Below are 13,648 nucleotides of genomic sequence, written 5' to 3' on the forward strand. Positions count from 1 at the left end.
CCTGGCCCAGTGTCTGCTGTTTCATGGCCTCACCTTCACCTTGGCCAACTACTGTCTGACTTGGGGTGGGTAGACAGGCTTGCTTTATTCAAGGGCAACTGTACTCCCAACCACCACCACCACCTGAGAATGAAGTTTAAGTCTGGCCTCAGAACATACTGTCTGGAAAAGGCTCTACCAACCAGGGAATGGGGACAGGGAGGCAGTGTGGCCTGGGTTGGCCTAATCCAGAACAGCTGTGCAGTGACTACTCAAAAAATGATACAGACATAGAGTCTTATTATACCAATAATTCAGGGGCTTTCAGCAGTGGGCTGGCAGGCTCTGGAAACATCATGGGCTAGCAACTCCCAAATCTACTACCCTTAGAGTCCAGCAGTGAGTGCCAGTATGTCCACAGCACTACAAACCATCTCTTCTCAACCTCCCATACATCCTATATATGCCAGCACCTCTGCGGTGCCAATTTCTTTCTTTCTTTCTTTCTTTAAGACAGCGTCTTACTATGTTGCCCTCTGTAGAGTGCCGTGGCATCATAGCTCAGAGCAACCTCCAACTCTTGGCCTTAAACAATTCTCTTGCCTCAGCCTCCCAAGTGTCCACCACAACGTCCGGCTATTTTTTGGTTGTGTAGTTGTCATTGTTGTTTGGCAGGCCCAGGCTGGATTCGAACCTGCCAGCTCTGGTATATGTGGGTGGCACCCTAGCTGCTGAGCTACAGGCACCGAGCCTACAGTGCCAATTTCTTTTCCACAGCAGCACTGATTTCAGTGGGATTCAACTGCATAGTAAAGGAAGTGAAACTAGATCTAACTTCTCTGGAGTACTTACTTGATTAGCATAGCGTTTTGGTAACTTCTTGCCACTGTCAATGTCCATTTCTTCATCATCTTTCTTATCTTCTTCTTCACTCTCTATTCCTGTCCAGTCATCTTCAGCCAGTCTTCTGGCATGGTTCACATAATCTAGCCGTTTGCTGGAGGAAGAAAAGGCATTAAGGATAGGTCTTTATGGCTGGGCATGGTGGCTCATGCCTGCAATCCCAGCACTCTGGGAGGCCAAAGCGGATGGATTGCCTGAGCTCATGGGTTCAAGAACAGCCTGAGCCACAGTGAGACCCTGTCTGAAAATAGCCAGGCATTGTGGCAGGTGCCTGTAGTCCCAGCTACTCAAGAGGCTGAGACAGGAGAATAGCTTGAGCCCAAGAGTTTGAGGCTGCTGTGAGCTATGATGCCAGGACACTCCACTGAGGGTGACAAAAGCGAGACTCTGTCTCAAAAAAAAAAAAGAAAAAAAGGATAGGGCTTTATATCTTACAGGAAGACACCCTATAATATGACCTTTTTTTTTTTTTGAGACAGAGCCTCAAGCTGTCGCCCTGGGTAGAGTGCCGTGGCATCACAGCTCACAGCAACCTCCAACTCCTAGGCTCAAGTGATTCTCCTACCTCCACCTCCCAAGTAGCTGGGACTATAGGCACCCACCACAACGCCTGGCTATTTTTTGGTTGTAGCCATCATTGTTTTTTGGTGGGCTCAGGGTAGACTCAAACCTGCCAGCCCCAGTGTATGTGGCTGGCGCCCTAGCTGCTTGAGCCACAGGCTCCGAGCCTAATATGACCAATTTAATTTAATTCAAAGGCCCTAAATTTGCGAACAACCTGGTGATTCTAGTGGGAATAATAAATAATGAAATCTGCTTTGTAAGGTTAAACTAGTCACTTCCTCCTCCCTAATCTTAAATGGGAAAGTCCCTTTAGTACACGATCAGTCTTCGTCGGAGTTTCCTAAGAATGGGAAAAGGAAAATATTTAAAGGACTTCAAGGTTCACTAGTTGAAAAGGCTGACTTCAGCTAGGTGCCTGTGGCTCAAGTGGCTAAGGCACCAGCCACATACACCTGAGCTGGTGGGTTTGAATCCAGCTGGGCCCACCAAACAACAATGATGGCTGCAACCAAAAATAGACAGGTGTTGTAGCAGGAGCTCTCCCAGCTACTTGGGAGGTGGAGGCAGGAGAATCGCTTGAGCCCAGGAGTTGGAGGTTGCTGTGAGCTATGATGCCACAACACTCTACCCAGGGTGACAGCTTGAGGCTCTGTCTCAAAAAAAAAAAGAAAAGGCTGACCTCACTACCCCCCACAGCCCACCTCAGACTCCCATCCTCACCCTAGATGAGTTGACACTTCAGCAAAAAGTTGCCAGTGATGGAACAAAGGAAATACCTGAGATGCAGTTAGAGTTCTAATACAAGAACAGCTTCTGGGGCTTTATAGAGCTTTCTCTTTTTTTTCTTTTTTTGAGATGTAGTCTCACTATGTTGTCCAGGTTAGATTCAAATTCATGGGCTCAGTGATTCTCTTGCCTCAGCTTCCCAAATAGCTGGGACTACAGGAGGCATATGCCACCATGCTTGTTTTACATAGCTTTCTGAGAAGCCAGGTCTTTATCCAATTCATGTGTAACTTTCATAAAAGGGCATTTAGTTTATGATTTAGTATCTGTTACTTCTTTCCCTTTGTCATTATCTTTCTTTTTTTTTTTAAACTACATATCCTAGAAAATTTAGGAAATTGAGGCTAGGCGAGGTGGCACACTCCTATAATCCCAACACTTGGGTGGCTGAGGCAGGTATGTTGCCTGAGCTCACAGGTTTGAGACCAGCCTGAGCCAGAGCAGACCTTGTCTCTAAAAATAGACATGTGTTGTGGAGGGTGCCTGTAGTCCCAACTACTTGGGAGGCTGAGGCCAGAGAATCACTTAAGCCCAAGAGTTTGAGGTTGCTATGAGCTGTGACACCACAGCACTCTACCGAGGGTGACATAGTAAGACTCTGTCTCAAAAAACAAACAAACAAAAAAAGAGGATCACAGCTCGGTGCCTGTGGCTCAAGCAGCTAAGGTGCCAGCCACATACACCAGAGCTGGAGGGTTGGAATTTACCCGGGGCCCGCCAAACAACAATGATGGCTGCAACAAAAAACAGATGGGCATTGTAGTCCCAGCTACTTGGAAGGCGGAGGCAAGAGAATCATTTGAGCTGTGATGCCACGGCACTCTACCCAGGGTGACAGCTTGAGGCTCTGTCTCAAAAAAAAAAAAGAGGATCACGGGCAGCACCTGTGGCTCAAGGAGTAGGGCGCCAGTCCCATATGCCGGAGGTGGCAGGTTCAAACCTAGCCCCGGCTAAAAACCAAAAACCCCCCCAAAAAAAAAAAAGAGGATCACTAGAAACCAGGAGTATGAGACCAGCCTGGGCAACACAGTGAGACTCTGTCTCTAAAAAAATAAGAAAAATAAGCTAGATCGGGGGCAGTGGCTCATGCCTGTAATCCTACCACTCTGGGAGGCTGAGGTGGGTGGATTGCTTGAGCTCACAGGTTCAAGACTAGCCTGAGCAAGTGCAAGATCCCGTCTCTAAAAAAATACAGCCAGTAGTTGTGGCGGGCACCTGTAGTCCCAGCTACTTGGGATGCTGAGACAAGAGAATCGCTTGAGCCCAAGAGTTTCAGGTTGCTGTAAGCTATGACACCATGGCTTACCAAGGGTGACAAAGTGAGACTCGTCTCAAAAAAAAAGCTGAGTGTGGTCACATGGGCCTATAGTCTCAAGTACTCAGGAGGCTGAGCCCAGAAGTTCGAGGCTATAGAAAGGTATAATCATGTCACTGCACTCTAGTCTGGATGACAGAATAAAATAAATAAATAAGGCTGGGCAAGGTGGCTCACACCTGTAATCCTAGCACTCTGAGAGGCTGAGGCAGGTGGATTGCTTGAGCTCATGAGTTGGAGACCAGCCTGCACAAAAGCAAGACCCCCATCTCTACTAAATAAAAAAAGAAAGAAAGAAAAGAAAAGAAAAACTGAGGGAAGAGAATCGCTTGAGCCCAAGAGCAGGGGTCCTCAAACTATAGCCCATGGGCCACATGAGGTGGTGTGATTGTATTTGTTCCCATTTTGTTTTTTTACTTCAAAATAAGATATGTGCAATGTGCATAGGAATTTGTTCATAGTTTTTTTTTTAAACTATAGTCTGGCCCTCCAACAGTCTGAGGGACAGTGAACTAGTCCCCTGTTTAAAAAGTTTGAGGACCCCTGAAGAGGATGCTGTGCACTATGACATCACAGCACTCTACCCAGGGCGACAGCTGGAGACTCTGTCTCAAAATAAATAGAGCTGGGTGCGGTGGCTCAGGCTTGTAATCCTAGCAGTCTGGGAGACTGCGGCAGGTGGATTGCTTGAGCTCATGAGTTCGAGACCAGCCTGAGCAAAAGCGAGACCCCATCTCTACTAAATATAGAAAAACCGAGGCAAGAGGATCGCTTGAGCCCAAGACTTGGAGATTGTTGTGAGCTATCACACCACAGCACTCCGCCTAGGGTAACAGTGTGAGAATCTGTTCCAAAAAAAAAAATCAATCAAAATAAATAAATAAATAAAATAGGTTGGGCATGGTGGCTCACGCCTAGAATCTCAGCACTCTGGGAGGCCTAGGCAGGAGGATTGCTTTCACTTAGGAGTTCTAGACCAGCCTGAGCAAGAATGAAACACTATCTCAACTAAAAACAAAAAAATTAGCTGGGCATTGTGGTGGGTATCTATAGTCCCAGCTACTCAGGAGACTGAGGCAGGAGAATCACTTGAACCCAGGAGTTTGAGGTTGTGTGAGCCAGGCTGATGGCACGGCACTCAAGTCTGGGCAATAGAATGAGACTCTCTCTCAAAAAAAAAAAAACAATTAGCATAAATAAAGGACAGGGAAGAATGACCTGGGAGTGTAATTGGCAAGCAACCGAGAGGCCATAGGGAACCACTGGCCTCTTGCATGGTTCACATGCAGTGATGATCCAGCACTAGGCAAAATACAAATGTATGAAAACTGTGCAGCTGTTAGTAGTTTCTCCTAATCCCTAATTCCTAATTTATGACTCAGAAGAGGCCTAAGGTACATTGAGAATAAGAAGACAGGCCCTGGCTTCAGAGCAGCTCAGCCCCAAACGCTCCTATCCTGAGTTCTCCCCCTGTTTGTTCATCTTGGCAGTTAGAATTAAATATATGGAAGACATTTCCTCAGATTCCCTGTTGAATTATTTGTCTTGAACTCCCAAGGGCTCCATAGAAACATTTGTGCTGTAGGCAGAAGGGAAGACCACAACCAATACCAGAATTCAGAGTGCAGGAGAAGCCACACACAAGCAAGCAGGGAATGTGGGAAGTGGAAGTCTGGGCGTGGCTTTCACAAGTTTCTAATTTGCAAAGCTCAGTACTACTGCCAGGAAAAAGACAAACATTTAACCCAATAATTGAGCTTTTACTTTCACACATTAGTTTCTTCCACTTCATCTTTTCCTAAGCTCCAGGTATAAAGGATATCTACCTCTGCCAGGATTTATCCCTCCCAACCTTGCGGGCAAGATCACTCTACAGAGGATTTACTTTGAAGGGGTTTCTGTAGAGATAAGCCTAAAGCCGAGCAAATGGTTCATAGCTCCAGCTTGGAGAAAGAAGCCAAGGAGTTAAAGCATCCTTACCATTTCTGCAATTCCAGTAACCGGCGGCGCCGCTCACTTTGCTCCAAGGAACTGTACTTGGATTTGTACTGGGACAGGCGGGGGTGTGGGGCAGCTGTGCTGTTCAGATCTTGAGACACAGAAAAGCTACCAGCCAGGGCTTGGCTCAGCTCTTCCATCTTCCCTACAAAGGAAAACATAAGAAAATGGTTCATTCATTTCTTATTATCCCCTGTGTATAGGCAGTTATGATGTAATATGATGGCTATATTCCTAAAAAAGTTCTCATTTAATGCAAAGTCACAATTGTTTCCATTGGAAAAAAGGAAGTTAAAGGGTAAATGAGTACATATTAGTAATAATATTATTTCCTACAGATATTTCATTGGTGATTTTTTTTTTTTTTTGAGACAAAGTCTCACTTTGTTGCCCTTGGTAGAGGGCCTTGGAGTCACAGTTCACAGCAATCTCAAACTCTTGGACTCAAGCAATCCTCCAGAGTAGCGGGGACTACAGGTGCTTGCCATAATGCCTGGCTAGTTTTTTTTTTTTTTTGCAGCTTTTTGGCCGGGGCTGGGTTTGAACCTGCCACCTCCGGCATATGGGGCCAGCGCCCTACTCCTTTCAGCCACAGGCGCCACCCAGGCTAGTTTTTATTTTTAGTAGAAACAGGGTCTCACTCTTGTTTAGGCTGTCTCAAACTCCTGAGCTGAGGCAATCCATCCACCTCGGCCTCCCAGAGTGCTGGGATTATAGGTATGAACCACTACACCCAGCCCATTGGTGACCATTTTGATAGCTCTTAGTATATATATAAACTGAAACATACAGACAGGTGTAGTGGCTCAATGCCTATAATCTCAGCACTTTGGGAAGCCAAAGCAGGAGGTTTGCTTGAGGCCAGGAGTTGGAGACTAGCTTGAGTAATACAGCAAGACCTGTCTCTACAAAAATAGAAAAAAAAAACCGGCTAGATGAGGTTGTAGTCCCAGCTACTTGGGAGGCTGAGGCAGGAGGATGACTTGAGCCCAGGAGTTTGAGGTTCTAGTGAGCTATGATGATGCCACTGGACTCTAACTGAGGAAACAAAGACCCTGTCTCAAAACCAAAACAAAACAAACAAAAAACCCCTGAAGGCTGGGCTGGGTAGACTGCCCTGGTGTGATAGCTGAAAGCCACCTCAAATTCTTGGGCTCAAGAATTCCTCTTCCTCCAGCCTCCCGGGTAGCTGGGACTATAGATGCAGTGGTTCATGTAGGTGGATTGCTTGAGCTCAGGAGTTTGAGACCAGCTTGAGTAAGAGCGAGATCTCATCTCTTTAAAAAAAATAGCTGGGCATTATGGTGGGTGCCTGTAGTGCCATCTACTCTGGAGGCTGAAGCAGGAGAATCTCTTGAGCCTAAGAGTTTGAAGTTGCTATGAGCTGTGACCATGGCACTTTACCAAGGGAGACAAAGTGAGGCTCTATCTCCAAAAAAAAAGGGAAAAACACCTGAATAAAAATCATGATTCACGGGTTTAAAAAAGCAAACAAACAAGCAAAAGAAAAATCAGGTGGGCATTTTGGTGGGCACCTGTAGTCCCAGCTACTTGGGAAGTTTGAGGTCTGAGGATTGCTTGAGCCCAAGAGTTTGAGGTGAGTTATGATGGATGTCACAGCACTCAACCCTAGGGAGATAGGGTAAGACTCTGTCTCAAAAATAAAAACACACGGGCGGCGCCTGTGGCTTAGTCGGTAAGGCGCCGGCCCCATATACCAAGGGTGGCGGGTTCAAACCCAGCCCCGGCCAAACTGCAACCAAAAAATAGCCCGGCGTTGTGGCAGGCGCCTGTAGCCCCAGCTGCTCGGGAGGCTGAGGCAAAAGAATCGCTTAAGCCTAGGAGTTGGAGGTTGCTGTGAGCTGTGTGAGGCCACGGCACTCTAGCGAGGGCCATAAAGTGAGACTCTGTCTCTACAAAACAATAAAAAAATTAAAAAAAAATAAAAACACACATGGCTTGGCACCTGTAGCACAGTGGTTACATCACCAGCCATATACTCTGAGGCTAGGGGGTTCGAACCTGGCCTAGGCCAGCTAAATAACAATGACAACTGCAACAAAAAATAGCCGGGCCTTGTGGCGGATGCCTGTAGTCCCAGCTACTGGAAGGCTGAGGCAAGAGAATTGCGTTAAGTCTGGAAGTTTGAGGTTGCTGTGAGCTGTGATGCCACTGCACTCTACCAAGGGTGAATAGTAAGACTCTGTCTCAAAAAAATAAATAAATACACACACGCACAAAAACAAACATCAGTCACAAGCAAGCAAATTCACTCAGCAATTGAACCTTTTTCTTTGCTACCCTTCATCATGAGCCCTGCCATTAATTCCTTAGCACCACTGACATCTAATGATATGATCAAGCATTTAATGTTTCCTGAATTTTCTCCAATTCTAAACAGCCGTCACTCAATAACTAATATGATTCTCTGATGCAGAGTTCATCCAATTGATTAATAAAAGCCAACTCATAACATAATTTAGCTCCAGGATAAACATTTGTTGTGGGGTTCTTGGAAGAAGACCAGAGAAGTAAAAAAACCTTAATCCCAGGTGTTACTGCCTCATTTTACAGTTTTGTTTTATTTCTGGATGGGGTGAAGGAACATTTCAGGGCCACCCATGTGAGACTCGCTTCGGAAAAAGCTAGGATGTGAAGAGCGCCTAACAGGTAATGCCAGTGATACGAGTGTGAAGATATCCCTGTGAACATTAGGGAGACAGGCAGAGAGCAGGTGTCATTTTTGAGACAAACTTCCCTAAAGAATGGGAGTAGGGAGAAAGAACTGAATTTATTCTTCACTCACACTCCTGTGAATAAAGGTATAAGATGACACAGGAGTTCACCAAGGGTTAAGGGTGTGCCTTAGACCTTAAGAAAACAGAAATATCTGGGAGAATCTGACACTGCTGGGATGGCCCAACCCTTTTAACCCTTTTGTGCTAGTGTAAACCACTAGTGCTTAAACTCCATCCTAGGGCAGATACAGTGCTCTGATTACCAAAATCCATGGTATCATTCCAGAGCCTCGTCCATAGTTACAAATACAACTTCACAGGCCACTACTTGGCCCATGAGTCATTTTCCATTGTATGCTATTTGAAGTCAGAGTTTTTTGTTAATTTGAAGGATTAGCTGGGGTTTTTGTTTATTTTTATTTTTTGTAGAGACAGAGTCTCACTTTATGCCCCTTGGTAGAGTGCCGTGGCATCACACTGCTCACAGCAACCTCCAGCTCCTGGGCTTAAGCGATTCTCTTGCCTCAGCCTCCCGAGTAGCTGGGACTACAGGTGCCGGCCACAGCACCCGGCTAGGGTTTTTTTTTTTAATATTAAAGGAACTTTGGCTCAGCATCTGTAGCCCAACATATAGGGCACCAGCCACATACATCAGAGCTGGCAGGTTGGAACCCAGCCCGGGTCTGCCAAAACAACGACAACTACAACCAAAAAATAGCCGGACATTGTGGCGGGGGCCTGTAGTCCCAGCTACTCGGGAAGCTGAGACAAGAGAATCGCTTAAGCCCAAGAGTTTGAGGTTACTGTGAGCAATGATGCCATGGCACTCTACCGAGGGCAACACAGAGAGACTATCTCAAAAAAAAAAAAAAATTAATAGCCAGGCGTTGCGGTGGGCACCTGTGGTCTCAGCTGCTTGGGAGGCAGAGGCAGGAGAATCGCTTGAGCCCAGGAGTTGGAGGTTGCTGTGAGCTGTGATGCCACAGGACTCTACCCAGGGTGACAGCTTGAGGCTCTGTCTCAAAAAAAAATTAAAGGAACTTTAAAACTACCTTTTGCTAGGCATGGTGACATATACCTACTGCATAGTCCCAGCTACATGTGGAAGGCTGAGGCAGGAGGATCTCTTGAGCCCAAAAGTTTGAGGCCAGCCTCGGCAAACAAATAAATAGCAGTTACATACAGATAACATGAAATTCAACAGCTTAACTTCTTTTTTTTTTTTTTTGAGACAGAGTCTCACTATGTCACCCTCAGTAGAGTGCTGTAGCATCACAGCTCACAGCAACCTCCAACTCTTGGGCTTAAGCGATTGTCTTGACTCAGCCCCCCGAGTAGCTGGGACTACAGGCACTCACCACAATACCTGGCTATTTTTTGGTTGTAGTTCTCATAGTTGTTTTAGCAGGCTGGGGCCGGGCTTGAACCTACCAGCTTTGGTGTATGTGGCTGGCACCCTACTCACTGAGCTACAGGCGCCGAGCCAGCTTAACTTTATTTTTATTTTTTGAGATAGAGTCTCACTCTGTCACCCTGACTAGAGTACAGTGGCATCATCATAGCTCACTGCTAACTCTTTTTAATTTTTTTTTGAGACAGAGTCTCACTATGTCGTCCTCAGTAGAGTGTCCTGGCGTCACAGTTCACAGCAACTTCAAACTCTTGGGCTTAAGCGATTCTCTTGCCTCAGCCTCCCACGTAGCTGGGACTTCAGGTGCCTGCCACAATGCCAGGCTATTGCTTTTTGTTGCTGTTGTTGTAGTTGTCATTGTTGTTTAGCAGGCTCAGGCTGGGTTCAAACCTGCCGGTCCCGGTGTATGTGGTGGTCTCCCTAACCACTGAGGTATGGGCGCCAAGTTAGGGCCCCAACACCTAACTCTTGGGCTCAAGCAATCTTCCCGCCTCAGCTTCCAGTATAGTTGGAACTACAGGCATGCACCATGATGCCTGGCCACTTTTTTCTTTTACTTTTTTTTTTTTTTTTTTGAGACAGAGTCTCACCATGTCACCTTCAGTAGAAGCTGTGGCATCACAGCTCACAGCAACCTCAAACTCTTGGGCTTAAGTGATTCTCTTGCCTCAGCCTCCCAAGCAGCTGGGACTATAGGCGCCTGCCACAATGACAAGCTAAAGGCCAGTATTTTTTTTTTTATTTTTTTTGTAAAGCCAGGTTCTCACTCTTGCTGAGGCAGGTCTCAAACTTTTGAGCTCAGAGTCCTCTTGCCTCAGCCTCCCATGGTACTAGGATTACAGGTGTGAGCAACCACATCCATCCAGTTTAACCATTTCTTTTAGCTTACTGTTCCATTGTACCATTTTTATGTGCATAGTTCTGTAGTGTTAAGTACATTCAACATTGGTGTGCAACCACTCTCCAGAACTGTTTTCATCTTGCGTAACTGAAACTATATACAGTTCAAACATGAAAGGAACTGTTTTAGTAGGTAAGATTAACATATTTCAGTGTAAATTTGATGTGTGTCTTAAAATATTTGTACAGCAACAAGGGGTAGCTATTCCTGGATGATTCTTGAGGCCCTAGGAGGAGCACTTGGGATCCGTATGGTATGCCATCCAAACCACCTATAATGGTATGCTGTTTGCTTTGCTTTTCTGCATTTTTTTTTTTTTTTTGAGATGGAGTTCACTCTGTCATCCTGGGTAGAATGCCATGGCGTCATAGCTCACAACAATGTCAAATCTTGGGCTCAAGAGATCCTCTTGCCTCAGCCCCCTGAGTAGCTGGGGCTAGGACTACAGGCGCCTGCCACAACACTCGGCTAATATTTTTCTATTCTTTTTACAGAGTCACCTGAATGCTTACATTGAGCCATATACTGCTGTACAACCATTATCTTATTTAATCTTCTAATAAGGGAAATAGACTGAATCTCAGAGAGGTTAAGTAACTTAGCCAAAGTCACAGCTTTTCAAACAAATGTTTGAATTTGTTTATGGAGAAGTTAAGTTGCTATTACTATACTGCAGAAACAAAATAGCCAAAGTTGACACATTTTGAGCTCAAGCAATCCCCTGACCTCGACCTCCCACAGTGCTAGGATAACAAGGGTGACCCACAGAGCCTGGCACTTTTTATTCACCGTTTTGTATATTTGAAAACAATTTCCATGGCTCAGCGCCTGTAGCTCAGTGGTTAGAGCGCTGGCCACACACACCGGGGCTGGCGGGTTCGAACCCAACTGGAGCCTGATAAACAATGACAACTATAATAACAAAATAGCTGGGCGCTGTGGCGGATGCCTGTAGTCCCAGTTACTTGGGAGGCTGAGTCAAGAGAATGGCTTAAGCCCAAGAGTTTGAGGTTGCTGTGAGCTGTGACAGCACAGCACACACTACTGGGGCGACACAGCGAGACTCTGTCTCAAGGAAATAAAAAAAGAAAACAATTTCCATAGTAGAAACTCTTAAAAATTCACTGAGCCTTCAGTTTACCGAAGGCCAAATCCAAAGCACCTTTAAGAGGCATTATCATGCATTATCTGCTCTGCCAAAACCACACAAATCCTTAAAACTGAAGCCCTGGACGCTGAAGCGGGTCCCTGTACTTCCTGTTCTAAGCGGCACAGGCTCTTACAACCCATAGCTTAGCTGATGCTGGCTTCAGGCCGTGGGACCCTAGCCCCAGGTGATCTTATCCTGGGTCAGAATCCACGAGTCTAATTCCCAATCTTCCGCCCCGCCCAGGCCCCGCCCCGCGCTCTATACCCTCCCCACTTCTCCCCGCCCCTCCTGCTCCACCCCCTTGTCCTTTCCCCGCCTCTTCCGGCGTCGCTGCCGCACGTCCCTCAGGTCCGCATCCAGGCATCCGCCGCGTCTCCGTACCCTGGATTAACCGGCTCTAGTCTCGGAGACTCTTTATCTGTGCAACTCGGCCGATCTCCCAGCCACCGCCCCCCACTGCCTTTTTCTAGGAATGAGGTCATCTAAGCCTTGCACGATCCTCCCCTCCCCCACAAAAGTCCTTCAGGGGTCCTGGCCAGGCAGCGTGGGACAGAAGAACGGAAATGCTCCCAAGGGGAGGCTCGTGCCTGGGCTCTGCCCCTCCAGAGGACGCCCCGGGAGGCTAGAGTGCGGAGCCGGCCGGAGAGAGTCATGGCCCGGCGACGAGGGGGAGCTGTGGAGCAGGTGGGGCCCGGGCTCCAACCCAGAACTCACCGGACCGAGGTGACAGTTGCACGCGCCTGTGTCGCCGCCGCTGGGGGCCAACCAATCACCTGCCCTGAAAAATCCGGGCCCGCCCCTTTGCTGCTGCCCCTGCGCTGGGCCCACAGGTCTCGTGCCCGGAGTTTCTGGCTACAATCCTCGGGAGTTTTGTCTCCTGGTGGCGGTTACTTCCGCCCTCAACGGCTGCAGTTTTGAGAGGGGATCGTCTTGTATTTGCGTTGCACTATCGTGCAAGATAACTTGGACAGGCCGAGTTCTCTCTCCGGAGCACAAGCTCCTCCGGATTCGTTTTCCCAATAGGAGGTGCTCACATCACGTGGCTGGGCGTTCAAAGCCCTGGGTCCCACCGCCTTCCCCGGACCCTCAGAGTCGTTCGGGCTGCGCCAAGAGTTTGCTTCCTCTCCAGTGCCCATGCTTTTATACTAGCAGTGCCAGTTGCCTGGATGACTCCCTTCACCCGTCACACCCCAAATTTCAGACCATTAGACGTTCACTTCCCCTTCACCCTTACAAAACCAGGAACCTAGCGGTTACTGGGGAGTTTCTCTTTCTTCTCTGGATCTCGGTTTGGCAATGGCAGAGATCTGGGTTAACTCCTACTAAGTATAGTCAGTGGCAAGCACAAGGGATGGCATTAAGTAGACCTTGGATGAAGGAATGATTGAATTGGTGCAAGGGATTGAGGGAAGCAGCCAAGATTTAGGAGACCTAATCAAAACATGCTGCAGGGCGGCGCCTGTGGCTCAAAGGAGTAGGGCACTGGCCACATATACCAGACGTGGTGGGTTCAAACCCAGCCCCGGCCAAAAACTGCAAAACACATGCTGCAGCCTCTGAGCGGCCAGAATGATGAAATGCAAAATTAAAACCTAGGCTTGGCGCCTGTAGCTCAGCAGCTAGGGCGCCAGCCACATACACCGGAGCTTGCTGGTTCAAACCCATCCTGGGCCTGCCAAACAACAATGACAACTACAACCAAAAAGTAGCCTGGTGTTGTGGTGTGTGCCTGTAGTCCGAGCTACTTGGGAGGCTGAGGCAAGAGAATCGCTTAAGCCCAAGAGTTTGAGGTTGCTGTGAGATGTGACGGCACAGCGCTCTACCCAGTGCAACATAGTGAGACTCTGTCTAAAAGAAAACAACAACAAAACCTGAATGCTTACACTGAGCCAGATACTGCTGC

The 13,648-nt window shown here is 47.4% G+C and overlaps 1 protein-coding gene across 3 annotated transcripts in view; it reads right to left on the minus strand.

Moving 5' to 3' along the window:
- Positions 1 to 12,868, minus strand: part of SNUPN (snurportin 1) — a 33,864-nt gene extending 20,996 nt beyond the window's left edge. Inside the window, exons 1-4 of one of the 3 annotated variants that reach the window (XM_053593781.1) lie at positions 12,460 to 12,868; positions 9,184 to 9,298; positions 5,528 to 5,690; positions 832 to 976 (exon numbers count right to left, since the gene is read on the minus strand). In XM_053593781.1, coding sequence (XP_053449756.1) covers positions 832 to 976; positions 5,528 to 5,685 — 303 coding nt within the window. In that variant the 5' untranslated portion in view covers positions 5,686 to 5,690; positions 9,184 to 9,298; positions 12,460 to 12,868. The remainder of the gene's footprint in view (positions 1 to 831; positions 977 to 5,527; positions 5,691 to 9,183; positions 9,299 to 12,459) is intronic. The other 2 variants (XM_053593782.1, XM_053593780.1) reach the window with 2 other exon arrangements.
- Between the last annotated feature and the right edge of the window lie 780 nt (positions 12,869 to 13,648).

The sequence above is a fragment of the Nycticebus coucang genome, chromosome 6 (genome assembly GCF_027406575.1).
Source record: "Nycticebus coucang isolate mNycCou1 chromosome 6, mNycCou1.pri, whole genome shotgun sequence".
NCBI classification, from domain to species: domain Eukaryota; kingdom Metazoa; phylum Chordata; class Mammalia; order Primates; family Lorisidae; genus Nycticebus; species Nycticebus coucang.